Source organism: Schistocerca nitens, chromosome 2 (genome assembly GCF_023898315.1).
Source record: "Schistocerca nitens isolate TAMUIC-IGC-003100 chromosome 2, iqSchNite1.1, whole genome shotgun sequence".
In the NCBI taxonomy this organism is placed as follows: domain Eukaryota; kingdom Metazoa; phylum Arthropoda; class Insecta; order Orthoptera; family Acrididae; genus Schistocerca; species Schistocerca nitens.
This window is the reverse complement of record NC_064615.1, coordinates 355,267,568-355,294,093: the sequence shown is the minus strand read 5'-3', so window position 1 is coordinate 355,294,093 and position 26,526 is coordinate 355,267,568. Positions and strand designations below refer to the sequence as shown.

The following is a 26,526-nucleotide window of genomic DNA, read 5'->3' as shown; positions in this document are numbered from 1 at the left end:
GACCCATTTGGATGCACCCTATGGCACAAGTTCAGGAAGTCGCAGCCTAGCTTGTCACAAAACCTTCGGAGTCTCAGCTTCAGTCCTTCCACTTGACTCAGAACCTAGGGGTCATGATGAGTTCCAGGGACAATGCTGCAAACTGTAACCTTGATTGAACTCCATGCACAAGTCTGATCTATTCAACCTTCTCTGCCATTTACTGGAATGATCCAAATATGACATCAGAGCTCAGACAACAGGCATAATTTATTCCAACATGCATCACAATCTGCAGCTGGTTGCACCCTATTCCTCCAATGGCTGTTGAAACAGCCTCTTTGATGTTCTGAATGAGGCATCCAGGCATACACACTGAGTCCACCTGGTGTCCTTTCTCTTGCTGCCAAGTTCCCAAAGGGGTACCATCATTCACCATAAGTTTGAACTGCCAATGATTAATGGCACCCTACCATTTTATGTATGCCTCCTCTTGACACCAAACAGGTTTTCCCAAAAAAAGTAAAGTGAGTCCCGCTGCCTCTGTTTCAGTTTCGGTGGTAGACAACACTTCGACCTTGTTGGTTAGGGGGATCGGTATAACACCCTGAGTCATCCCTGGTCTGTGTCGGCATTGTTCAGAAAGCCTGAATCTACCACTGAAAAGCCACTCACAGTCAAATGGATGATTAATGATAGACCCTGTACTTTCTGCAGAGGAGACATGATCAACAGGAGAGGATAGTACTTGAGGTACTTTTGGTATTAGTACCAGACGTATATGACTCTTGGGAGCTCTTCCAACACACTGATTCACAGTAGTTCCCAACCATCTGACAGTAACCAGGGTGATTTCCAGCTGCTTACAAATGTCAGCCAACTCATCCTGTGTTCAAGAATAGCAATAACAGTGGGGCTGTATTTTGGCTGGTGCAGTGTATTACAGGACAGTGAACAAATAACTTTAAACTAAGCCTGCTGATTATCTTTTATATCTGCCGAGTTAAATAAGTTACTAATTCCCTACAAGAATTTCAGCAAATACACAAAATGTGATTTCTATTAAGGTAACAGAAAACCTGTGGTAAAAATTATTCATTTCCTAAAACTTTTTGAAGTTAATTACAATAATTGACAAACTTGAAAATAGTTAATTTATGATAAATGTGGATAATATACACTCCTCTTTATGGTAAAACTAGATGTAACACAATATGTTTGTTAGAATATCTGCTACAGTAACTGAACCACAAATGCCGATTTACTACAATGGTAACTTCTGAAAATTCTCAAAAATGCACATTTTTTTTATGTTGATAAGCAATGAAATTCAGGTGTGATCTATTCTTTGGCAGAAATTGTGCATCACAAATGCTGATTTGTTACAAAATAAGTTCTCCAAAAACATTCTTATTAGTATCATACGAAAATATAGATTGGATAGCATCCGAAAAGTCTCAAAATACCTTATTTCTCACATAATTGTACAATGAAATCAGAAACAGCTGTTCTAATGTGGATGGGGCTACTGTTCTCAAAAATTTTAAAAGAACAGAAATAAGTTTAACCCTACAAATGACAATAACAGTAGGAGTTTATCAGGGTATTCATGAATGTTCAAAATTTCACAATGTACCATAATACAAACAGGTATTGATATAAACAATCAAAGATTATGCAGAAGCAATAGTCAAGTGGATGAATAATGATAAACCCAGAACTTTTCGCAGAGGAGACATGATCCACAGGAGAAGATAGTACTTGAGATATCTTTGGTACAAGTACCAGATGTACATGAGTCTTGGGAACTCTTTCAAAACACTCTTACCAGTATCATACGAAAATATAGTTTTGAAAGCATCCAAAAAGTCTCAGAATAACTTATTTCTCACATAATTGTACAAGGAAATCAGAAACAGCTGCTGTGATATGGATAGGGCTACTGTTCTCAAAAATTTTAAAAGAACAGAAATTACTTTAAGCCTACAATTGACAATAACGGTAGGAGTTTATCATGGTACTCATGAATAGTCAAAAGTTCACAATAAACCACAATACAAACTGGTATTGGTACAATCAATGATAGATTATGCAGAAGTAATATGAACAGTAAAATATGTGAATCTAGAATTTCACATCAGTACATGAGTCCCGCAGATGTGGTCTCCACAAAGGAAAATTCCAAGGTTGGCATTTACATATAAATAAATGTGCTGATTGCATGGAGTTTTTACTTAGCTGTTTCTGTGCCAACTTTTATAATGGCAGAAGACCTTTGAAGAGTGAGTTTATCTCAGTCAAAGCTGAGAAAAATGTGCAGCACCAGCAAAGCATGCCTTCTGTCTGCCACAGCTAACAACACAAGAATAATTTTAAACACAAAACTGAAAGCAGAGGGCTACTTTGGAAAATGGCATCACTAGAATAAAATTAACATCAAAATGGGAAAACATAAAATAGTGACATCCAAAATCTCTGTCTCTGTTCTTAACATATACTAATGACCAACCAATTACTTTAAAGGATGGTTGAAGGACTATATTGTTTGCTGATGATAATACTAATTAAGGCCAAACTATACCACAGTGGGCAAACCCAGGATGATAGCTGAAGAGGCCAATAACTGGTTCGTAACCAACAGTTTACATCTTAATCTCACTAAACCTTAGTTTATAAAACTTCAAACACTAATAACTTATTGGTAACACAGACATATATGAACGGTCAGACAATAATGAAACACTGTGTCTAAAATACCTTGAGGTACAGCAGGTTAACAAGCAATAAAGGAATCAATACATAGGCAAACTAAAGAAACTCTTGTAGTAGTGTGTTCTGCACTTGTAAGTATATCACATTGTGTTCACTTGAAGAGAAAGACAGTAGCTTATTTTGCCCTCTCCACATAGTTTTACAGAATTATGTGACAATTTAACTGACATAAAAATAAAATATTTATGCATCAAAAGTCATATGGAATAATAATGTGCAAAATAGATAACAGCACAGCCAATTATTCTTCTTCAAATTCTTACTATCTTTTACTGGTATATTTAGGTGTCAGAAGGATTGTAATCTACATTATCTTAGTTAAAAAAAAGAGAGAGAGAGAGAGAGGGAGAGATTTTTGATCAAGGATTCCGAATGTATTTTTATGCAAAAGGTCTTCAATATTTATCCATATCATTTGTAAAAATTAATGTATGAGGGCATGTTTGTTTCAGCATTGCTCTAGTATATCTTGAGCAATTTAAATCAGACTTGGTACATGGATGACCTACTATCAGGTAAAAATATTATGAAATGAAGAAACACAAAGCACCACTACAGTGTTTACTATTGTAATAATAAGCTTAACTTTCGAACACATGAAAAAATATCCTCCGAACTCGATACTGATCTAAATTTTAAAATTTCCCCAACAAACTACATATTATCAGAAGAGTAGGGCTTGGAGCCAGTTGTTGTTTACTAAACTTCATGATATTTTTAGTGGATACCTGCCAACGTCAGGTAAGCCATCAATGAGTGAAGAATGTTTCCCCTGTCCCCCAATTCGTTAGCTCGCTGTGGGTATTCCATGCATGTGTGGAGATCATGGAAACAGTCTGACCACACTACCTAGTGAGTAGTGTCCTCACAGGTGGAACTGTGGAACTCAATTATTGTCTGGTTTGTCACTCACCATAGCCATCGGCTTACCCTGTCATCTTTGTTTGGAACAAATAATGGTAATGATCGGGTTCCATGCACTATCCAACTGCTATCACAATTCATCATATTTTCTGCAACACATATTTTCATGCATTCTTTAATAATGGCCTCCCATAAAGTTGTTGCTGTGGACAAAATTATTGTTTAATCATACTCCACTGATGTCTGATGCAGATACAATGTTCAGCAATAGCAGACTTGGCTGTTTTGAGTAGGCTAGTGCAGTGTCAGCAATAGCAGACTTGGCTATTTTGAGAAGGTGAGTGCAGTATTCATGTTTGGTGCAGCATTCTTTCATGATGTATACAGCTGTGTCTATTTAAGCCACAATGTTTTGTAAATTTTTTCTGCATAAGCAAATTGTTCTTCACTGATTTCACAGGAGATCTGCAATCTCATATGATGAATGGGAAATCAGATTAATCTGACAGTTTTGGAGGATTCTGGGTACTTTGAATGACATTTTTCAGTACAGGGAAGAAAAACTAAGAAATTTAACAGGGTGCTCTCCTCTTTATTCATTTCCTGGTTTTTGGCTTTAACTGATAGTGCCCTGTTAATTTGCTGGATAAAATATCTGTTTTCTCTGAACACTTTCTTTAAATGAGTGGACTCTATACGCAAACTATATGGATACAAGAACGTGTAATTCTGTGTGCAAGAGATTTAAGCACACTCATAGTTCTATCTACTATTTACTCACCCCCGCCCCCCCCCCCCCCCCCCATCCCCACCCTTCATCCTTCCCCCTTTATCCATACATTTTTCTAATATGTTAGAGAAAAATTACACATGCAATTTACTTCACTTATTTTTTGCATTATTTTTAAAGAATAGAATCAATTGTAAAATATATCTAAAACAAAGATGATGTGACTTACCAAATGAAAGTGCTGGCAGGTCGACAGACACACAAACGAACACAAACATACACACAAAATTCAAGCTTTCGCAACAAACTGTTGCCTCATCAGGAAAGAGGGGAAGGAGAGGGAAAGATGAAAGGATGTGGGTTTTAAGGGAGAGGGTAAGGAGTCATTCCAATCCCGGGAGCGGAAAGACTTACCTTAGGGGGAAAAAGGACAGGTATACACTCGCACACACACACATATCCATCCACACATATACAGACACAAGCAGACCTATTTTTCCTACGTGGAATGTTTCCCTCTATTATAACCATAAAAGAATCAATTGTAATATTTTCATATTGTATTGAGTGTTTCACAGTTCCTATTACAGGCTCTTAGAAGTTGTGGAGGAGCCTTCATAGATAAAGTTTCGATAAGGAACCTATTTCTGGAAAGGTATTGTTTGGGTGTAAAATAAGTTTAAAGGTCGGGTCACTTTCAGTTTCAAATTTTCTGCCTAAAAGTATGCACACAATGGAGACAATGACCTCTGACTTGTGTACTCTACAGGAGCCCATGTTTTGAGTACTCAAACTGTTATAGAGGGATATCTGAAAGTGATCCAATCTTTCCTTACCAAAACTTTAGTACTAACTCCTCTCTATGACCCCTGTAAGTCTGTAAAAGGACAGAAGAACTAAATGGAAAGAATAACTAAAAGTTAATTTTACTTATTGTAATGTGTGTGTGTGTTTGTAAAATTTTTGCTTTTACTGGGTAAAGAAACAAGCAAAAGGGAGAATTGACAGGTGACACTGTTTTAACTATAAATTAGAGTAATTATGACAGACAGTAGATGACATGTACCAACATAAAAATAAACACATACCTGCAGGATTGTTGTTGAAGAAATGCATAGCTGTTTGTGTTACACCAATAAACATTTGATTGTGTAATCTCATTGATGCACGTGTGCAAAGGATGAAGAATGATAAGGAGTGGACTATAGCAATTACAACCGTAGCAACCATAACTGCTGTATAGATATAGACACTTGTTGTTGTATCTGGTATCCAACCGTATGCTGTCAAAGATGTGTTGATGCCACTGTAGTATGTTGAGTTACTTTCATTATATAGAGTCTGGATTATCTCTTCTGAGTTCGTCCTGCAAAAATTAAGCATAAGTACATTAATCAGCAATACTTTAGTGGGTAATCTGTGTAAATGAAGATTAGAGGATGGTATGTTCACTCCAAACCTAATGACTTTGCATGACAGAGAGAAATGTCTTGTAAATATAGGTAACAATCACCACTTTACAATTATAAATTAAAAATATCACTTCTGCAGTCACTTAGAAATTGGGTTGATGAGCAGAAAACATGTTTCTAGGAATGAAGCAAGAAGAGGAAGTATAAGAGAGAAATATGATTAGGATAATTCAGTTTCACATTCCATAGATTTCATTTTAAGGAAGCTTTTATGGTTCTTATTTGGCCAATTGACATGTGCATATTATGAGCAATAGCTGATATAAATAGCTTCTGTAAACTAACCATTTATCATCATCAGTTTTCTGCTATTTTAGCATGTCCTTTGCATCTACGAGGATATAGTGGGAATAAGTGAAGTTTGGTGGCAGGAGGAACATGACTTCTGGTAAGGTGAATACAATGTTACAAATACAAAATCAAATAGGGGTAATGCAGGAGTAGATTTAACAATGAATAAAAAAATAGGAATGCCGGTAAGCTACTACAAACAGCATAGTGAACACATTATTGTGGCCAAGATAGATACGAAGCCCACACCTACCACAGTAGTACAAGTTTATATGCCAACTAGCTCCGCAGATGATTAAGAGATTGATGAAATGTATGATGAGAAAAAAGAAATTATTCAGATAGTGAAGGGAGATGAAAGTTTAGTAGTCATGGGTGACTGGAATTCAATAGAAGGAAAAGGAATACAAGGAAACAGAGTAGGTGAATATGGAATGGGGGTTAGGAATGAAAGAGGAAGCCACCTGGTAGAATTTTGCACAGAACATAACTTAATCATAGCTAAAACTTGGTTCAAGAATCATAAAAGAAGGTTGTATACATGGAAGCAGCCTGGAGATACTGACAGGTTTCAGATAGATTATATAATGGTCAGACAGAGATTTAGGAACCAGGTTTTAAATTGTAAGACATTTCCAGGGGCAGATGTGGACTCTAACCACAATCTATTGGTTATGAACTGTAGATTAAAACTAAAGAAACAGCAAAAAAGTGGGAATTTAAGGAGATGGGACCTGGATAAACTGACAGAACCAGAGGTTGTAGAGAGTTTCAGGGAGAGCATTAGGGAACTATTGACAAGAATGGGGGAAAGAAATACAGTAGAAGAAGAATGGGTAGCTTTGAGAGATGAAATAGTGAAGGCAGCAGAGGATCAAGCAGGTAAAAGGCGAAGGCTAATAGAAATCCTTGGGTAACAGAAGAGATACTGAATTTAATTGATGAAAGGAGAAAATACAAAAATGCAGTAAATGAAGCAGGCAAAAAGGAATACAAACATCTCAAAAATGAAATCGACAGGAAGTGCAAAATGGCTAAGCAGGGATGGCTAGAGGACAAATGTAAGGATGTAGAGGCGTATATCACTAGGGGTAAGATAGATACTGCCTACAGGTAAATTAAAGAGACCTTTGGAGAAAAGAGAACCACTTGCATGAATATCAAGAGCTCAGATGGAAACCCAGTTCTGTACATTGAGCAAACAGTAAAGGAAACAAAAGAAAAATTCGGAGTAGGAATTAAAATCCATGGAGAAGAAATTAAAACTTTTTTGAGGTTCGCTGATGACATTGCAATTCTGTCAGAGACAGCAAAGGACCTGGAAGATCAGCTGAACAGAATGGACAGTGTCTTGAAAGGAGGATATAAGATGAACATCAACAAAAGCAAAACAAGGATAATGGAATGTAGTCAAATTAAGTCGGGTGATGCTGAGGGAATTAGATTAGGAAATGATACACTTAAAGTAGTAAAGGAGTTTTGCTATTTGGGGAGCAAAATAACTGATGATGGTCAAAGTAGAGAGGAAATAAAATGCAGACTGGCAATGGCAAGGAAAGCATTTCTGAAGAAGAAAAATTTGTTAACATCAAGTAGAGATTTAAGTGCTAGGAAGTCATTTCTGAAAGTATTCGTATGGAGTGTAGCCATGTATGGAAGAGAAATGTGGACGATAAATAGTTTAGACAAGAAGAGAATAGAAGCTTTCAAAATGTGGTGTTACAGAAGAATACTGAAGGTTAGATCACATAACTAATGAGGAGGTATTGAATAGAATTGGGGAGAAGCGAAATTTGTGGCACAACTTGACTAGAAGAAGTGATCGCTTGGTAGGACATATTCTGAGGCATCAAGGGATCACCAATTTATTATTGGAGGGCTGCGTGGACAGTAAAAATTGTAGAGGAAGACCAAGAGAGGAATACACTAAACAGATTCAGAAGGATGTAGGTTGCAGTAGGTACTGGGAGATAAAGAAACTAGCACACTTGCACAGAATAGAGTAGCATGGAGAGCTGCATCAAACCAGTCTCTGGACTGAAGACCACAACAACAACACACGTGGTGTTGTACACTATGGGATCAAAAGTATTTGGACACCCCCAAAAACGTATGTTTTTCATATTAGGTGCATTGTGCTGCCAACTATCAGCAACCTCAGTAATCATTAGACATTGTGAGAGAGCAGAATGGGTCACTCTGCAGAACTCACAGACTTCAAACGTGGTTAGGTGATTCGGTGTCACTTGTATCATACATCTGTGCACAAGATTTCCACACTCCTAAACATCGTGATGCAATAGTGAAGTGGAAACGTGAAGGGACACGTACAGCACAAAAACGTACAGGCCGACTTCATCTGTTGACTGACAGAGACCGCCGACAGTTGAAGAGGTTCATGATGTGTAATAGGCAGACGTCTATCCAGACCATCACATGGGAATTCCAAACTGCATCAGGATCCACTGCAAGTACTATGACAGTTAGGTGGGAGGCGAGAAAATTTGGATTTCATGGTCGAGCAGCTGCTCATATATCACACATTACACCGGTAAATTCCAAACGACAACTTGCTTGGTGTAAGGAGCATAAACATTATATGACTGAACAATAGAAAAATGCTGTGTAGAGTGATGAATCACTGTACACAATGAGGTGATCTGATGGCAGTGTGTGGGTGTGCCGAATGCCCGGAGAACATCATCTGCCAGTGTGTGTAGTGCCAACAGTAAAATTCGGAGGCAGTGATGTTACGGTATGATTGTGTTTTTCATGAAGGGGGGCTTGCACCCCTCATTGTTTTGAGTGGCACTATCACAGCACAGGCCTACACTGATGTTTTAAGCACCTTCTTGTTTCCCACTGTTGAAGACCAATTTGGGGATGGCGATTGCAGCTTTCAAATGATCGAGCACCTGTTCATAATTCACAGACTTTGGTGGAGTGGTTACACAACAACAACATCGCTTTAATGGACTGGCCTGCACAGTGTCCTGACCTGAATCCTGAATCCTGCAGAACACCTTTGGGATGTTTTGGAATGCCAACTTCATGTCAGGCCTCACTGACTGACATTGATACCTCTCCTCAGAGCAGCACTCTGTGAAGAATGGGCTGCCATTCCACAACAAACCTTCCAGCCCCTGATTGAACATATGCCTGCAAGTGTGGAAGCTGTCATCAAAGCTAAGGGTGGGTCAACATCATACTGAATTCCAGCATTACTGATGGAGGGCGCCACAAACTTGTAAGTCATTTTCAGCCAGGTGTCTGGATACTTTGGATCACATAGTGTACTAAATCCCCAAATTCCTCATTTGAAGCTGGTCCTTGAACCTCTGTAAGCAGTATTTGACAGCATAGTTTTCATCTATCTTCATATGTCGGACACTTCAAATTCCTCAGCATGTCCATGACACTATCCCATGGTTTAAAGAGGCCTGCGATAATTATTGCTACCTTTCTTTGTATACATTCAATATCCCCACTACTCCTATTTGGTATGTGTCCCACATACTTGAGTAATGTTCTTGGACTGAAGACTGCCTGCATTTTCCTAATATCTTGCCAACAAACCAAAGTCTACCACCTCCTTTACCTACAACTGAATCTATGTGTTCAACCCATTCTGTAGCTACACAAATTGTTAAACCCAAGGTTTTGTGTAAGTTGATTCATTTCAATTGTGACTCATTGCTATTGAAGTAATAGAGTACAAAATTTTTTAATTTTTTTAAACATAAAATTTTACATTCTGAACATTTGAATGAAGTAGCTATTCTTCACACAACTTTGAATCTTATCAAGACCTTTTTTCACTATTTAAATAGGCCACACTAACCCAAAGTCACTAGTCTCAGGTAAGCTAGTAACAGTTTAACACCTCCATAGAAGTCTACTGTCAAAATTTATTCAAACAACATGTATGTATCTAAAAGTCAGAAACTGGCAAGAAATGGCGTAACTTTTCTACGTCACTTCACAAGAGCCTATGGGGCCCAGATGTAATGTTAGCTTCTCATGTAAAGGTCTTTAAGCTTCAAACAACTGCATAACATTGATGCTTCTCCAAATATTGGGTGCAATAGTAAATATGTGCAACATCAAAGTGTCAAGTGATCCACAAATGCTATTCATTGGACACTGTAACTAATTTTGGTGATTCTACTGCGAGTTATATCATGTGCAATGTGATTTCATATTTCTATTGCTTCAATTCATGCCACTGTAAAATTCAACAAATATTATTTCACTAATTAATGCTTGAATTACTTATTTTCCAAACATATTGATGAATGAAGAGATGCATATCTCATTATCTGTGTAACGGTGAACTGTAAAACTGGAAGTGGCCATCAACAGTGTTATAGTGCTAATAAAGTGGTAAATGGATCTTAAATTTCAACTACTCTGTGGTCTGCATCATTCAGCACTATCCTTTCTAGTCAGTTTTCAGCATAGTTTTCCCAAACAACAAGACTGAGATTTTTAGACATGTGTGTGGAGCAAATAAAGGTAGGGGGCACGTCACAAGCTAAGAGGGGCATCATGGGTGCCCCTAGTGTGTTGTAATTAGTAGCAAAAACAACATATTTCCACAATCACCAGATTGAGATTCATTTTTAAATGTGTTACCAAGAGCCCAAATAAAGTCAACTAAAATATGAGAGAGGGAGGAAATGGGGGAGGGGGTTACCAAATGATATGATGCATTTGTGCAAAAATGAGGGGAGGGGGCAAATGATATGATGCTTGTGTGGAAAACAAGGGGTGGGGTGAGGTGGGGAATGTGCCAAATGATATGTTGCTAGTGTGGAAAAATGTCCTTCAACCAGCCCGGAAAAGAGGGGCTACCTCAGGTGCAAAATCTGTGCATAATCAAATAGGAATTCTGTTGGTTCCTAGAGGATTGTTCAATTTTAGCAATTTCAGCTGTTTCTCAGTGGCACTGACACAAATATCTATATCATTCATCTTCACAATAGTGGAAGAAATAAACTGGAGTAATACTTTTGGATTGAAGAGTTAAGGTATAGTTTTTTTAACAGCCAGATACATTTCATTAGCATTTCTTTATATATGGCTCTTTTCTATGTTTCATACTTATTGTTCAGTAGTTGCTGCTTTAGAAGTTTCTTTAAAGATGCACTTCCGCTAGCTACAGTCCTGTCCAATATTTGGTCAACTGTTTTTCTACACTTCAGTCACAGTTGCTCTACATCTCCAGCCAAGAGCTAAATGTTTTAATTTTGTCACTGAGATATGACACTACTGCCCCTTTATCTACTTTGATAAGTATATAAATCTTTCACTTATACTAATTGCTCTTTGTACTTCAGTAACCATTGTAGCTACAACAGACTCATTGTCTCTTATACCAATCAAGATGGACTTTCTCAAAGAGGTCAGGTATTTTTATTGCCATTAGATCCAATAGCTTTCCATCATGAGTGAACTTATTAATTAGCTGTTCTAGGTAGTTTTCACATAAGGCATTTAGTATTAGTTTGCAGGATGTCTTGTCACACTAAATACTTACAAAACTGTAACTATCCCTATAAATTGTTGGCTGATTAAAATCTCTCCCTGTGCTGACAAGAAGATTGGGGAAAATATTCAGTAGCAAACAATGATTCTCAAAAGCTTTTAGTTACACCTCAGAGTGAGTCTGGTGGTTGATAGAAATATCTACTTACAAGTTTATCGCCACCCTTAATACTGAGCCATGCCAGATCCACCTCATATGCAACTTCAAATTGTATCTCAGTGGATATGAGTTCCTTGCCAAATGCAACAAATACATCATCTCCGTTTCCCATTAGTCTATCCTTTGGTATACACTCAGATTTAGTCCAAAGACCTCAGTGCTATCAATTTTGGGTTTTATCCAGCTTTGTGTACCTAGTATTATGTGAGCTTCACTGCTTTTTAATAGTGTTTCAAACCCTGGCAAATAGTTTGGCAGCTGATCACTAAGATTTTAATACTCTCATCTGTGGGGGGCATTTCTTTAGACCTTATGCTAATACATTCATGTCAAAAAATACAGAACACCTAGAATAACTAGAGAGGATGTTCATATTTACAGAACATGTAAATTAGTATGTTCTGCAGAAATGAATAGGGTTTGAATCATGTCAGCCGAGGGGTTTGAGGTCAATGTCAATATTTCAGCACAACACCACCTACCAGTAAAATGTGATTGCGGCTCTAGTCACTATAAACAGAAGGTAATGGATCAGTGTGACTTGAGAAGATATGCAGGATGCCTCACAGTGTATGTGTGAACTGTGCCATCAAATCAGTGAGTTTTAAAAGGGAGCACATTATTGGCATGAGAGAATATGATGCACCCATCTGGAAAACAGCTGTTTGCATTGGATGAAGCATTTCAGCAGAGCAATGGGTGTGTGCCGAATGGTTCACAGAAGGCCATAGAAAACGATGAGATGGGTCAGCTTGCACCATCCAGACCACCCGCTGAGAAGATCGACACCTCATCTGAATGGCACTGTTGGACCGATTTGCATCCTCCTCACTCTGGTGCAACAGTGGAACAGAGTAACACATCACACACTATCAGGGCTGACAGTCTTTTGCTGTTTATTAAGGAATGGGTTGCATGTGTATCATCCATTTCTCTGTCTACCTTTAACGAATGTGCAGAAACATGATAGACAACAATTGTGTATGGAATGACATCGATGGGGATAGAAATGGTATCAGGTAGTGTTTTCAGATGAATCAAGGTTGTGTTTGTTTGAAAATGATGGCCGCATTTTGGTTCACCACAGACAGGGGGAGCAGAATCTCAGTTTCTGCATTTGCACAAGAGATACAGCACCAACTCAAGGCCCTGTGGTGTGGGGTGCTATTAGGTGCAAGCATAAATCACAGTTGGTGCGTGTCCAGGGCACTGTGAGCAGAGTGACCTACATGAATTGGCATTATTGGCATGAGAGAATATGATGCACCCATCTGGGAAACAGCTGTTTGCATTGGATGAAGCATTTCAGCAGAGCAATGGGTGTGTGCCGAATGGTTCACAGAAGGCCATAGAAAACGATGAGATGGGTCAGCTTGCACCATCCAGACCACCCGCTGTGACCCTTAGCCATACCCTTTCTGCACAACACCCCAGATACCAATTTTCAGCAATACAATGCATGTCCATATGTTGCTGCATGAACATGTGCATCCTTGATGTCACAGGACGTCAGCCTTTTGCCCTGGCCCACCCACCTGACTTGTCACCAATCAAAGCTGTGTGGATATGGTAAAACAATGAGTGCAGTGCTGTGACCCAATGCCAATCACCACAAATGAACTTTGGAACCTGGTGAATGCAGCATGGATGGCTGTACCACAGGACGCCATTTGTGCCTTATAATCATTGATGCAATCACCCTTGCAACTAGTTATCCGGGTCTTTGGCAGACCTTGTGCCTAGTAGGCAACAGGACACTTGCTGAACCAAGTTGACTAAAATGCTTTTCTTTCTGTAGAACACACTAATGAATATGAAAATCCTGTGTCTAGTCATTTGAGATGTTCTGTCTTTTTTCTGAACTTGAGTGTACTTCTTGGCCTCACAAAGTTTTCATTACCTGAACTGTATGGAGAGTTGTCAGTCTAAAAAACTATTGTGTACATCCTACAAACAGTCAGCTACCTGAGTAGCAACCTATTGTGTGTAGTGCACATTTGACCCATTTGGACATATTCTATAGTCCTCAGACCTGTGGCACCAGTCTAGGAAGTTGGCTAGTTACAGAGCCGTCAAAGTTTCTATTTCAAGCATTCCACTTGACTCAGAAGTGGAGGGCCATGATTATTTCTGGAGACAGAGCTGCAGATTGCAAGCTTCATGGAAATTCCATGAACAAGGCTGATCTCCTCAACTTTCTATGACAGTCACTTGAACAATCAAAGTACTATCTTAGCCCCCTGATGACATAAACTTTTTGTTGCAATATGAACCACAATCTGAAGTTGGATGCATCTTGTTCCCTCAATGGCTTCTGGAACAGACCCTTCACATATTGAATGAGGTATTCTGGCATACACACCGAGTGTACAAGGTGATCCACTCCCTAGATGCAACTTCCCTAAGGAGTACCATTATTTGCAATAGGTTCAAGCTGCTGCTGATGAATAGACCCCTCTATTTTGTGGTTACCTTCCTTTGATACAGGATTCAGCATGTTTCCAAACAGGTATAGTGTGTCCCACTGGCTCAGTTTCAGTTTCGGAAGAAGACAGCACTGCCACTTTGCCGGTTGTGTGTCCCTGAGCTCCCTGTACAGAGCACCTAAATCTAACTCTGATGTTCCACTCACAGTCAAGGTGACAGGTGGTGATAGGTCTGGTACTTCCTGTAGAGGAGGCAGTATCCACAAGGGACAAAAGTATTTGAGGTACCTTTAGTATCTGAGGTACATACATCTCTAAGTAGGCAAACTCAAACAAACAAGAGACAAAACGAGTGTTCACATTACAAAAAAAAGCAATTAGGACCATTTTAAGAAGAAAGACCTCTCAAACATGCAGAAACTGTTTCAAGAATTTAGGTATCTTAACTTTTTCATCGTTGTATATATACAAAACAATAATGTACATCACAAAAGGTAGTGAGGACTGGATTACAAATGCTAGTGTACACACCCACAATACAAGAAAGAAGAATGAAGTACGGAGCATACCCCACCGACTGGCAATGCTAGAAAAAGGACCCCAGTACTCTGGTATCAGACTACTAAGAAGTCTGCCCAAAAGCCTGTAAGATAGTGTACTTCACAATGACTTTGCAAAGAAACTTAAAGACTATCTCATTGAAAAAGAGTTTTACAGTGTTGCAGAATACTTATGCCATTAAATTTGTATATATTGTTACTCATTATCAGTGATGTAAAAATGTAAGCTAAAGGTGTAGAAAAATAAGTGATAAAGAATTTTAATACTTTGACATGTCCTATATTACACGTACATTTACTGTACACAATGTAATCTTACAGGATCAAATAAAATTCAATGAGTTTATCAGTACCTCTGTGACACACTCCCATCAGCAACACACCCGTGACCATTCCTGCTACCCTTCTGTATATACAACCTCTGACAATAAAGTTTGGTGAATGAAGTCAGAACGATCGATCAGGCAACACTGGTGACTCACAATGCTGCACCTGCATAGTGCTTGGTGTTGACAACCTGCCCCCACCGTAGTTCAGTTGAGCATCGTGTGTGTTACATGTTAGACCTGTCTGATGAAGTGCTTGTGTAGTGCATTGGTTCTTAACTGAGAACAGATAATGAACGAGCAAAGGATCAATTTAAAATTTTGTTTTAAGCTTGGCAGGACATGGAAAGAAATGCATACAATACTGGCATGTTTATGGAGATCAAGCATTGTTCATGAAGTGGGAGTATAGTGGTTTGCCCATTTTCGAGGAGGCTGGGAAAGTTTTTCTGACAATCCCTGTAGCGGACAACCAGCGACAGCCATCAGTGACAAAAACACTGAGAAAATGAGGACACTAATCACGAACGACTGTCGATTAACTGTGTGCATGATAGCGGATGAACTGCAGATGAACCATGAATCTGTGTGACAAATCCTTACCCAGGAGTTGGGGAAGGCGAAAATGTGTTGTCGCCTTGTGCCACATCACTTGTCTGATGACAAGAAGCAGGCATGTTTAGAGGCTTCACAGGATTTTGTAAAAACAGTGGATGTGACATTCAATTTCTTGAATGGTATTGTCACTGGGGATGAAACCTGGTGTCTCCAGTATGATCCTGAAATGAAATGGCAAAGCATGGAATGGCATTCTTTGACATCAACTCATCAGAAAAATGTCAGAGCCAAAAAATCACACATCAAAACGATGCTCATCACCTTTTTTGATTGTCAAGGCATTATCTGCAAGGAATTTCTACCTGAGGGTATGACATTGAACACTGCACGGTATGTTGAAATTTCAACCTGTTACATGCAACGTCTACACAGGGTACAACCCCAGTACACACAACAAGGTTCCTGGTTTTTTGTTCATGACAACACTCGCCCACGCACAGCCAATATCATGAATCAGTTCCTGGCAATAAAGGGGTGGTGCCACTTGAACATCCACAATACTTGCTGGGTCTCAATCCTCCAGACTTCTTCCTATTCCCTCGACCCAAACTTGCTTTGAAAGCAAAGAGATTTGACAATATTCCTGACATACAACCAAATGTGATGTGGCTTTTGAACACCACCCCAAAGGAAGACTTACTGCAAAGTTTCCATGACATGCATCACAGAGCACAGTGGTGCGTAGTTATGGGAGGTGACTATTTCAAAGGACAGTAAGTTAACTGTAGTTCACAGTTCATCTACGTCAATGTTCCAGGACTATTCACCAAACTTTATTGTCAGAGGTTGTACATTCAGTATTCCTTGTTACTTCTACTTGGTATGGGCCCCACATACTTGAGCAATATTCTAGAATGGGTTGCATGAGTGATTTGTAAGCAATCTCCTTTGTAGACTGATTTCACTTCCCCAGTACTCTACCAATAAACCAAAGTTTACCACCTGCTTTTGATGTATCTACGATAGATCATAGTTAGAAGAGGAGCTAACTCAGCCAAAAATTAGATTAGATTAGATTAGATTAGTATTTGTTCCATAGATCATGAATACGACACTTCATAATGATGTGGAACGTGTCAGGTTAATAAAAGGTGTCTATGTGATCATTCCATTTCATATCCCTACATAGTGTTAAACCTGAGTATTCATTTGACTTGGCTGATTCTAACAGTGATATTATAGACACAGGATACAATGATTTTCACTTTGTGCAGTTCATGATTTATATTTGTAAACATTTAAAGCCAGTTGCCAATCTTTGCACACTTTCAAATCTTATCAAAATCTGACTGAATATTTATGCCATTTTGAAAAGAAAGGATTCCAACACCTTTCCCTAGTGCACACCCGAAGTTATTTCTACATTTGACAAAGTCTCTCCATCCAAGATAACATGCTACTCTCTCTGTACCAAATCCAATCCACTCATGAATTTCACTTGATACTCCATATGATCCTACCTTTGACAATAAGCATGGGAATGGTACTGAGTCATATGCTGCATCTGACAATGACTCTCCATCTGAGATAACATGTTGCTCCCTTCTGACCAAAAAATCCTCAATCCATTCACAAATTTCACTTGATACCCGATGTGATCATACCTTTGACAATAAGCATGGGTATGGTACTGAGTCAATTTCTTTTCAGAATTGAGAAATATTCCACCAACCTGACTGCCTTGTTCCGAATCTTGGAGTATGTCATGGGATAACAGTATGTCATGGGATAAAAGTATGAATCGGTTTTAATGTGATTGATGTTTTTTGAATCCATACTGGTTGGCATGGAGGAGGTTATTCTGTTTGAGACACCTCATTTTATTTTTAAGCTCAGAATATGATCTAAAATGCTACAGCAAATAGATGTTTTTTTGTTTGATGTTTCTACGATAGATCATAGTTAGAAGAGGAGCTAACTCAGCCACAAATTAGATTAGATTAGATTAGTGCTTGTTCCACAGATCATGAATACAACACTTCATAATGATGTGGAACGCGTCAGGTTAATAAAAGGTGTCTATACAAGATATTACATTAGACAAAATATTACATGACACTCAATATTTTTAATTTTATTTTTAATTTTTTTTTTTATTTTTATTTTGTGGGTTTGGGAAATTACCAACTTACTATATCCAAAAATTCATCTAATGAGTAGAAGGAGTTGCCATTAAGAAATTCTTTTAATTTCCTTTTAAATGCTATATGTCTATCTGTCAGACTTTTGATGCTATTAGGTAAGTACAGAATCTGACAAGGATTCTATCAGCCCTGGAGATTTGTTCAATTTTAATGATTTCAGCTGTTTCTTAATGCCACAGACACTAATACTTAATTGCCTTGCCTTTTCACTGGACTTAGGATTAAATTGGGGCAATTCTCCCGCGTTTTCCTTTGTAAAGGAACATTTGAAAACAGAGTTAAGCATTTCGGCTTTTGCTTTGCTACCCTCAGTTTCAGCCCCTGTCTCATTTGCTAGGGACTGGACACTTACTTTGGTGCCACTAACAGTCTTTACATGTGACCAAGATTTCTTTGGGTTTTGTGAAAGATCCTTTGATTCTATTCTGCTACGGTAGTCACTGAAGGCTTCACACATTGCTTTCTTGACAACCAAATGTGTTTCATTGAGCAGCTCTCTATCTGTAGTACTACACTTATTATGCAGTAGTCTCTGTTTCTTTAAACTTGAGCCGTGGTTCCTCTACGTACTCCTGCTCTGTGCTGAAAGTTTCAAGTTCCTTGTTGAGACACAGCACTACAGATTTTTATCTAGGTTACTGAATATGTGTATATCTTTCTGCTTATTTTAGTTTTCCTTTGTTCTTTGGCAACCATTACTGCCACAATTGCATCATGGCCACTGATATGTTTTTGATGGTAACATCCTCAAAGAGGTCACATCTACACTCCTGGAAATGGAAAAAAGAACACATCGACACCGGTGTGTCAGACCCACCATACTTGCTCCGGACACTGCGAGAGGGCTGTACAAGCAATGATCACACGCACGGCACAGCGGACACACCAGGAACCACGGTGTTGGCCGTCAAATGGCGCTAGCTGCGCAGCATTTGTGCACCGCCGCCGTCAGTGTCAGCCAGTTTGCCGTGGCATACGGAGCTCCATCGCAGTCTTTAACACTGGTAGCATGCCGCGACAGCGTGGACGTGAACCGTATGTGCAGTTGACGGACTTTGAGCGAGGGCGTATAGTGGGCATGCGGGAGGCCGGGTGGACGTACCGCCAAATTGCTCAACACATGGGGCGTGAGGTCTCCACAGTACATCGATGTTGTCGCCAGTGGTCGGCGGAAGGTGCACGTGCCCGTCGACCTGGGACCGGACCGCAGCGACGCACGGATGCACGCCAAGACCGTAGGATCCTACGCAGTGCCGTAGGGGACCGCACCGCCACTTCCCAGCAAATTAGGGACACTGTTGCTCCTGGGGTATCGGCGAGGACCATTCGCAACCGTCTCCATGAAACTGGGCTACGGTCCCGCACACCGTTAGGCCGTCTTCCACTCACGCCCCAACATCGTGCAGCCCGCCTCCAGTGGTGTTGCGACAGGCGTGAATGGAGGGACGAATGGAGATGTGTCGTCTTCAGCGATGAGAGTCGCTTCTGCCTTGGTGCCAATGATGGTCGTATGCGTGTTTGGCGCCGTGCAGGTGAGCGCCACAATCAGGACTGCATACGACCGAGGCACACAGGGCCAACATCCGGCATCATGGTGTGGGGAGCGATCTCCTACACTGGCCGAACACCACTGGTGATCGTCGAGGGGACACTAAATAGTGCACGGTACATCCAAACCGTCATCGAACCCATCGTTCTACCATTCCTAGACCGGCAAGGGAACCTGCTGTTCCAACAGGACAATGTACGTCCGCATGTATCCCGTGCCACCCAACGTGCTCTAGAAGGTGTAAGTCAACTACCCTGGCCAGCAAGATCTCCGGATCTGTCCCCCATTGAGCATGTTTGGGACTGGATGAAGCGTCGTCTCACGCGGTCTGCACGTCCAGCACGAACGCTGGTCCAACTGAGGCGCCAGGTGGAAATGGCATGGCAAGCCGTTCCACAGGACTACATCCAGCATCTCTACGATCGTCTCCATGGGAGAATAGCAGCCTGCATTGCTGCGAAAGGTGGATATACACTGTACTAGTGGCGACATTGTGCATTCTCTGTTGCCTGTGTCTATATGCCTGTGGTTCTGTCAGTGTGATCATGTGATGTATCTGACCCCAGGAATGTGTCAATAAAGTTTCCCCTTCCTGGGACAATGAATTCACGGTGTTCTTATTTCAATTTCCAGGAGTGTATTTGTTGCCATTAGATACAGTATATTTCCATCTTGAGAGGGATTCCAATCTACATGTTCTAGGTAGTTTTTAGAGAAGGCATTTAGTAATGTTTCACATGATGTCTTATCAAGCCCACCACTAACAAAACTGTAATTTTCCCAATTGACTGTTGAATGATTGAAGTCTCCAACGATGATTACAGTATGGTTGTGGACCTTATACAAAAGTAATTTTCTCTAAAGCTTTCGGTTACATCAGGAGATGCATCTGGTGGATGACAGAAGGATCCAATTACCATTTTGTGCCCACTCACACCATCCCCATTTCCCATTAGCCTATCCTTCTGACACACACTGAAAGTTTCCCCAAAAATCTCACTGCTATCAATTTCAGGTTCCAACCAGCTTTCTGTGAGCATCACTGCTTTACATGAGTGCTTCATATTCTTGCATACAGTCAGCTACCTGAGTAGCAGCATCCAATGTGTAGTGCACACCATCCCATTTAGGGACACCCTACAATTCTCAACTCTATCGTACAAGTCCAGGAAGTAGCAGCCTATCTTGTCACAGAACCTTCAAAGTCTCCCATTCAGTCCTTCCATTCAACTCAGAACGAAGGGTCCATGATGAGTTTTGGGCACAATGATGCAAATTATGACCTTTATTGAAACTCCATGTGCAAGGCTGGTCTTTTCAACCTTCTCTGTCAGTTACTGGAATGATCCAAGTATGACCTTGGAGTTCACATGACAGGCATCATTTGCTCCAATGCGCATCACACTCTGCAGTTGGTTGCACCCTGTTCCTTCAACGGCTGCTGGAATAGCCTCTTTCACATGCTGAATGAGGTGCCCAGGCATACACACTGAGTGCACCTGGTGTCCTTTCCTGTCCTTTGTTGCCATTTCCCTAACGGGTCCATCATTTCCTGTACATTTGAGCTGCCAATGGTGAATAGAACCCTACCCTTTTGCATTTGCCTCCTCTTAACACCAGACAAAACAGGTTTCCCCAAAACAGGCGAAGTGATTCCCACTACTTCAGATTCATTTTCAGTGAAAGACAGCACTTCAAACTTGTTGGTTGGGTGATTGGTATAATACCTTGAGTCGTTCCTGGGCCACATCAACCCTGTACAAGCTGCCTAGCTCTACCATTGAAATGCCATGCACAGGCAAGTGTATGAGTATTGACTGATCCCGTACGTTCTTCAAAGGCAGCAGGATCCACAGGAGAGGAGAGTACTAGTGCCACAGGTACATAATCCACGAGAGCTCTTTCAACACAATGATTCACCAATCATTTGACAACAGTCTGAGGGATTCCCAGCTGCCAACTCATTCCATGTCTGAGAAAAACATCACAGTGGGGCTGCATTTTGGCTGATGTGATGTAGTAAAGGACAGTGAAGAAATAACTTTAAACTAAATGTGCTGATTATCTTTTAATCTGTTGAGATAATAAGTTACAAATTCTGTATAGGAATTGAAGCAAATGCACAAAACAAGATTTATATTAAAGCAACAGAAAAATCTGTGGTAAAAATTTCTAGTTTCCTAAAATTTTTGAGGTTAATTATAGTTGTAAGCAAACTTAAAAATAGAGTTAATTTATGATAAATGTAGATAATACACACTCCTCTTTAAGGGAGAACTAGATGTAACACAATATGTCAGTTAGAATATCTGCTACAGTAACTAAATCAGAAATGCTGATTTACTACAAATTAGACTATGCACAGGACTGTCTGTGACTCACTGCCATATACCTAGTTTATGCAAAATTTCAAAGATAAAACAGTGGAAAATCCAGGATGGAATGCAACAATATTATGAAAAGGAAAGTTGCCACTCGCCATATAGAGGAGATGCTGAGTCGCAGATAGGCACAACAAAAAGATTGTCACAAATAAAGCTTTCAGGCCATTAAGGCCTTTGTCAATAATAGACAACACACACACACACACACACAACACACACACACACACACACACACACACACACACACACACACACACATGCAAATGCAACCCACACATGCACACACACACTCATGCAAACACAACTCACACATGCATCACTGCAGTCTCAGGTAACTGTAGCCGCACTACAGTTACCTGAGACTGCAGTCATGCATATGTGAGTTGCATCTGTGTGTGTGTGTGTGTGTGTGCGTGCGTGCGTGTGTGTGTGTGTGTGTGTGTGTGTGTGTGTGCGCGCGCGTGTGAATGGGTGTCTGTCATCTATTTTTGACAAAGGCCTTATGGGAAAAAAGCTTTATTTGTGACAGTCTTTTTGTTGTGACTATCTGTGACAGCATCTCTGCTATATGATGAGTGGAAAGTTTCCTTATCATAATATTGTTAAATTTCAAAGATTATTATCTGAACGCATTCCTTGCTTTATTTTCATTTTCTTTGATGGTTTGTTGTATAATCTGTTCAGCAATCCTGTTTGTTCTGGGAAGTAATGATGTATACAGAAATGAGAGTAAACATGCGACCTGTGTTTAAAAACTACATTACTTGATCTGAAACTTCCGAACATCATAGTTACTAGTTTGCCTCGCAGATACGACCTGCAAGACAATTCCATCGTAAATCTGGAGCTTGCAAAAGTAAACAGACAGTTCTACAAAATATGCAAGTCCCAACAAAATGTAACATTTCTTGATCTTCCAGATGCAAGAGATTTGTTTACGAAACATGGACTACATTATAATAACACTGGCAAGTCATACGTTGGCAAAATGCTAGCGAAATTAATACAAAAAGACAACGACGTTGTAAGAAAACCAATTGCTGTGCAACCAGTTTCGACCAAGGAAATGGATAAACGAGAAAACAATTTCAAAATCGCAGCCACAGCGCCAGCTCAAACAGAAACATCACGTCCAGAAGATGAGACGGTGCCAGGACCAGCATCAGAACATACAGCAAAGACTGAAATTATCGTCAAGAAAACTGTACCTACTCATCATCCAGATGCTCACACTCAGGGAAACTGATGAAGGGGGCCAGTTCTATCCGAATTTGGCCCAATACAACGAATCCAGAACAAGCAGTCAACACTCAGGTGGACATTCCGTTACTTTATAGTCAAATTAGTTTTAAAGACCCTCTACCTAATAATATATGCAGTAGTAATTTCGTTATGCACTTGAACATAAGAGGTCTGTCTGAAGGAATGATCAGGAAGCTTTATGATATAGAAATTTTGCTAGAAAGTGTGAAACAATCGGTGAAAGTAATATGCCTTAATGAACATTGGCTAAAATCTGAAAATATCAGTCTCCTAAATAAACTTACAGGTTATAAACTGGCTACCAGCTTTTGTAGGACCAATGGGTATGGAGGCTCTTGCATATTAGTTCATTCCACGGTAGACTATGATATCAGACAGAATTTTAGCCATCTGAATGAGGAAGGCACATTTGAAAGTTGTTGTATAGAACTTAAAGAGTATAACACACTAATTATCAGCATATATCGCCCCCCCTGGGTACCATATAAGCTCTGTATTTTTAGATAAGTTTGATACATTGCTACATAAATTAAAATGTGAGAAACTGTACAGGAAAGTGGTTATATGTGCTGACTTCAACATAGATGTAAGGACTGATGACAAATTTTCTTCACACTTAAAGAACCTGGTAGCCACAAATGGGCTAAATCTCAATTTAGATCAGTATACAAGAATTACAGCAAGCTCTGCAACATGTATTGACAATATTGTAAGTAGTTATAATTATTATGTAAAAGAAAAGTTTCTTCTAGATTTAGGAGTATCACACCATAAAGCACTATTTGTATCACTACCAAAGCAAAATTCAGTCTGCACAACAAAAAGATGTAGGAATTTCAGTCAAGAAAATGTGGAAGTATTTTGCAAAAAACTAAGCCAAACCAAGTGGACAGTCAGCAAACAAAATTCCACAAGTGACAATTACAATAACTTTTTAACTGAATTCTTGGGTATATTCAATGAATGCTTCCCTTTTGTAACAGTGAGGACCAGGTCCCAAAAAAGTAGATCCTGGGTAACAAAAGGAATTAGAGTGTCTAGTGCTACTAAGAGGAAACTGCATATGGAGGCAAAAGTAAATCGAAGCCCTCAATTTCTTAAGTATGTAAGCACATACAAAAAAACATTTGACAAAATAGTTAAACTAGCAAAACATACTGCAAATAACGACTTCATTTCAAATGCAAAAAACAAATCAAAAGCTGTTTGGTCTGTTATAAGAAGTGAAGTTGGCAGTGAGGCAGAGAGAAAATGCCCTTCTAAAATAGTGATAAATGGTAGAGCTGTTACAGAACCCAGTGCCATTTGTGAATCATTCAATGACTTTTTCATAAACTGTAACAAATTTGGTGACTGTTCACCACCAAATACAAAGCCCAATATGACAGATAGCAATTGCACATGTTTTAAGTTTTCTCGTGTTTCCATCTCAGATGTCATCAAAATCATAATTTCCCTAAAAAATTCAAAATCTGCGGGGTGGGATGAGGTCCCCACTGAAATAATAAAAATAGTCCGTCACAGTATTGCATATCCACTCTATTTCATAATCAACCAATCATTTGATGAGGGATGTTTCCCAGATCGATTAAAATATGCAGAAGTTCGGCCCATACATAAAAAAGGCAAACAAGATGAATTGGGCAACTATAGGCCAATCTCACTGTTACCAATTTTCTCAAAAATATTTGAAAGAGCTGCATGTGATCAGATTGAAAATCACAATTCATCTAACAGCATTATCATAGGCAATCAATATGGTTTCAGAAAAGGCCGCAGCACAATCCATGCAATAAATGAATTAGTCACAAAAGTCAGCAGATGTCTTGATGATAGAATGTGTGTGTCAGGCATCTTTTGTGACCTGTCCAAAGCCTTCGACACAGTAAATCATGACCTGCCTCTCCAAAAATTAGCACGCTATGGTTTTCAAGGCAAATCTCTTAGCTGGATGTCATCATACTTGGCAAACAGAAAACAAAGAGTACTTATTAACATCAACGGCAAGAAATTTCTCTCTGGCTGGAAAAACACTCAATTAGGTGTTCCACAAGGCTCAATATTAGGGCCACTGCTTTTTCTATATTATATTAATGATATGCCATGTCAGGTCCAGTCTGATACTATCCTCTATGCAGATGACTCAACAGCTGTAGTCTGTTGTAAAAATGAGGTAGACCTAATTCGTCATATTGAACAAACACTTGGGGAAGTGGAGGCATGGGTCAAAAACAATAACTTGACATTAAATTTTACAAAAACAGAAGTTGTTAATTTTACCACAAAACAATCTGCACAGTCTATAAGTGAAATAAGGTATATGGACAAAAAATTAGAGACTGCAGACTGTGTCAAATTCCTTGGCGTGTTAGTCAATAAAAACCTGTTATGGAGTCGCCATGTGGACAACATACTGGGTCGACTGAATAGCCTTGTCTATAAGTGAAATAAGGTATATGGACAAAAAATTAGAGACTGCAGACTGTGTCAAATTCCTTGGCGTGTTAGTCAATAAAAACCTGTTATGGAGTCGCCATGTGGACAACATACTGGGTCGACTGAATAGCCTTGTATATATTATGAATATCTTGTATAATATTACTGATTTAGCTGTAAGAAAAACTGTATATAATGCATATTTTGTTTCAGTCATTAGGTATAGTATAATTTTCTGGGGGTCTGAAAAAACAAATTTACTTAGAGCTTTTAGACTACAAAAAAGAATCATCCGAGCAATGGTGGGAGCAAAACCAAAGCAACACTGCAAACCTTTATTTGTAAAACTGGATCTAATGAGCATTCCAAGCATATACATCTATGAAACTCTCACTTTCACGAAAAGAAACCCACAACTTTTTGAGGGCAACTTCTTCTTGCATCAGTATGATACTAGACATAGAATGAGCTACATGTTACCTACCCACCGTTTAAAATCATATGAAAAACCCCATACTATATGGGCATGAAATTTGTAAATAAAATATGGAAAGATATGGATAACCCAAATGTAAAAGGTACCAAAAGAGACCTGGAAAAATACTGAAAGATAAATGTTACTATAGTGTAGAAGATTTCATGAATGGCAATGCATTATAATTGTAATTAAAATACCTCTTTGAAGATGTTACACCATGTATATTATTAGTTTATTGTCTATTTTTAGTATTGTTATATATAGTGTAAAACTGACAAGTCACCTATGTCACAATCTTTGATTGTATAAGGCATGTTATGTGATAATAAAAATTGAATTGAATTGAATTGAATTGAACAGATAACTGTGGAACCTCAGAACTTACAAAATATCTGTAGACTCTGTAAGCAGATTTTCCAGTCAAATTTCCAATTACAGTTTGACTCAAGGTAGAATCAAAATGCTGCAAATAATGACCTGTCACTTTATGCTTACTAACCCAGCTCATGTCTGGCAAAATCCAATAA

General features: G+C 39.3%; 1 protein-coding gene across 3 annotated transcripts in view; it reads right to left on the bottom strand.

Annotated features, from left to right (window-relative positions):
- Positions 1-26,526, bottom strand: part of LOC126236178 (probable multidrug resistance-associated protein lethal(2)03659) — a 417,284-nt gene that overhangs the window by 138,380 nt on the left and 252,378 nt on the right. For all 3 annotated transcript variants that reach the window (XM_049945275.1, XM_049945276.1, XM_049945277.1), the window contains one exon: positions 5,434-5,711. In XM_049945275.1, the coding sequence (XP_049801232.1) occupies positions 5,434-5,711 (278 nt within the window). The remainder of the gene's footprint in view (positions 1-5,433; positions 5,712-26,526) is intronic.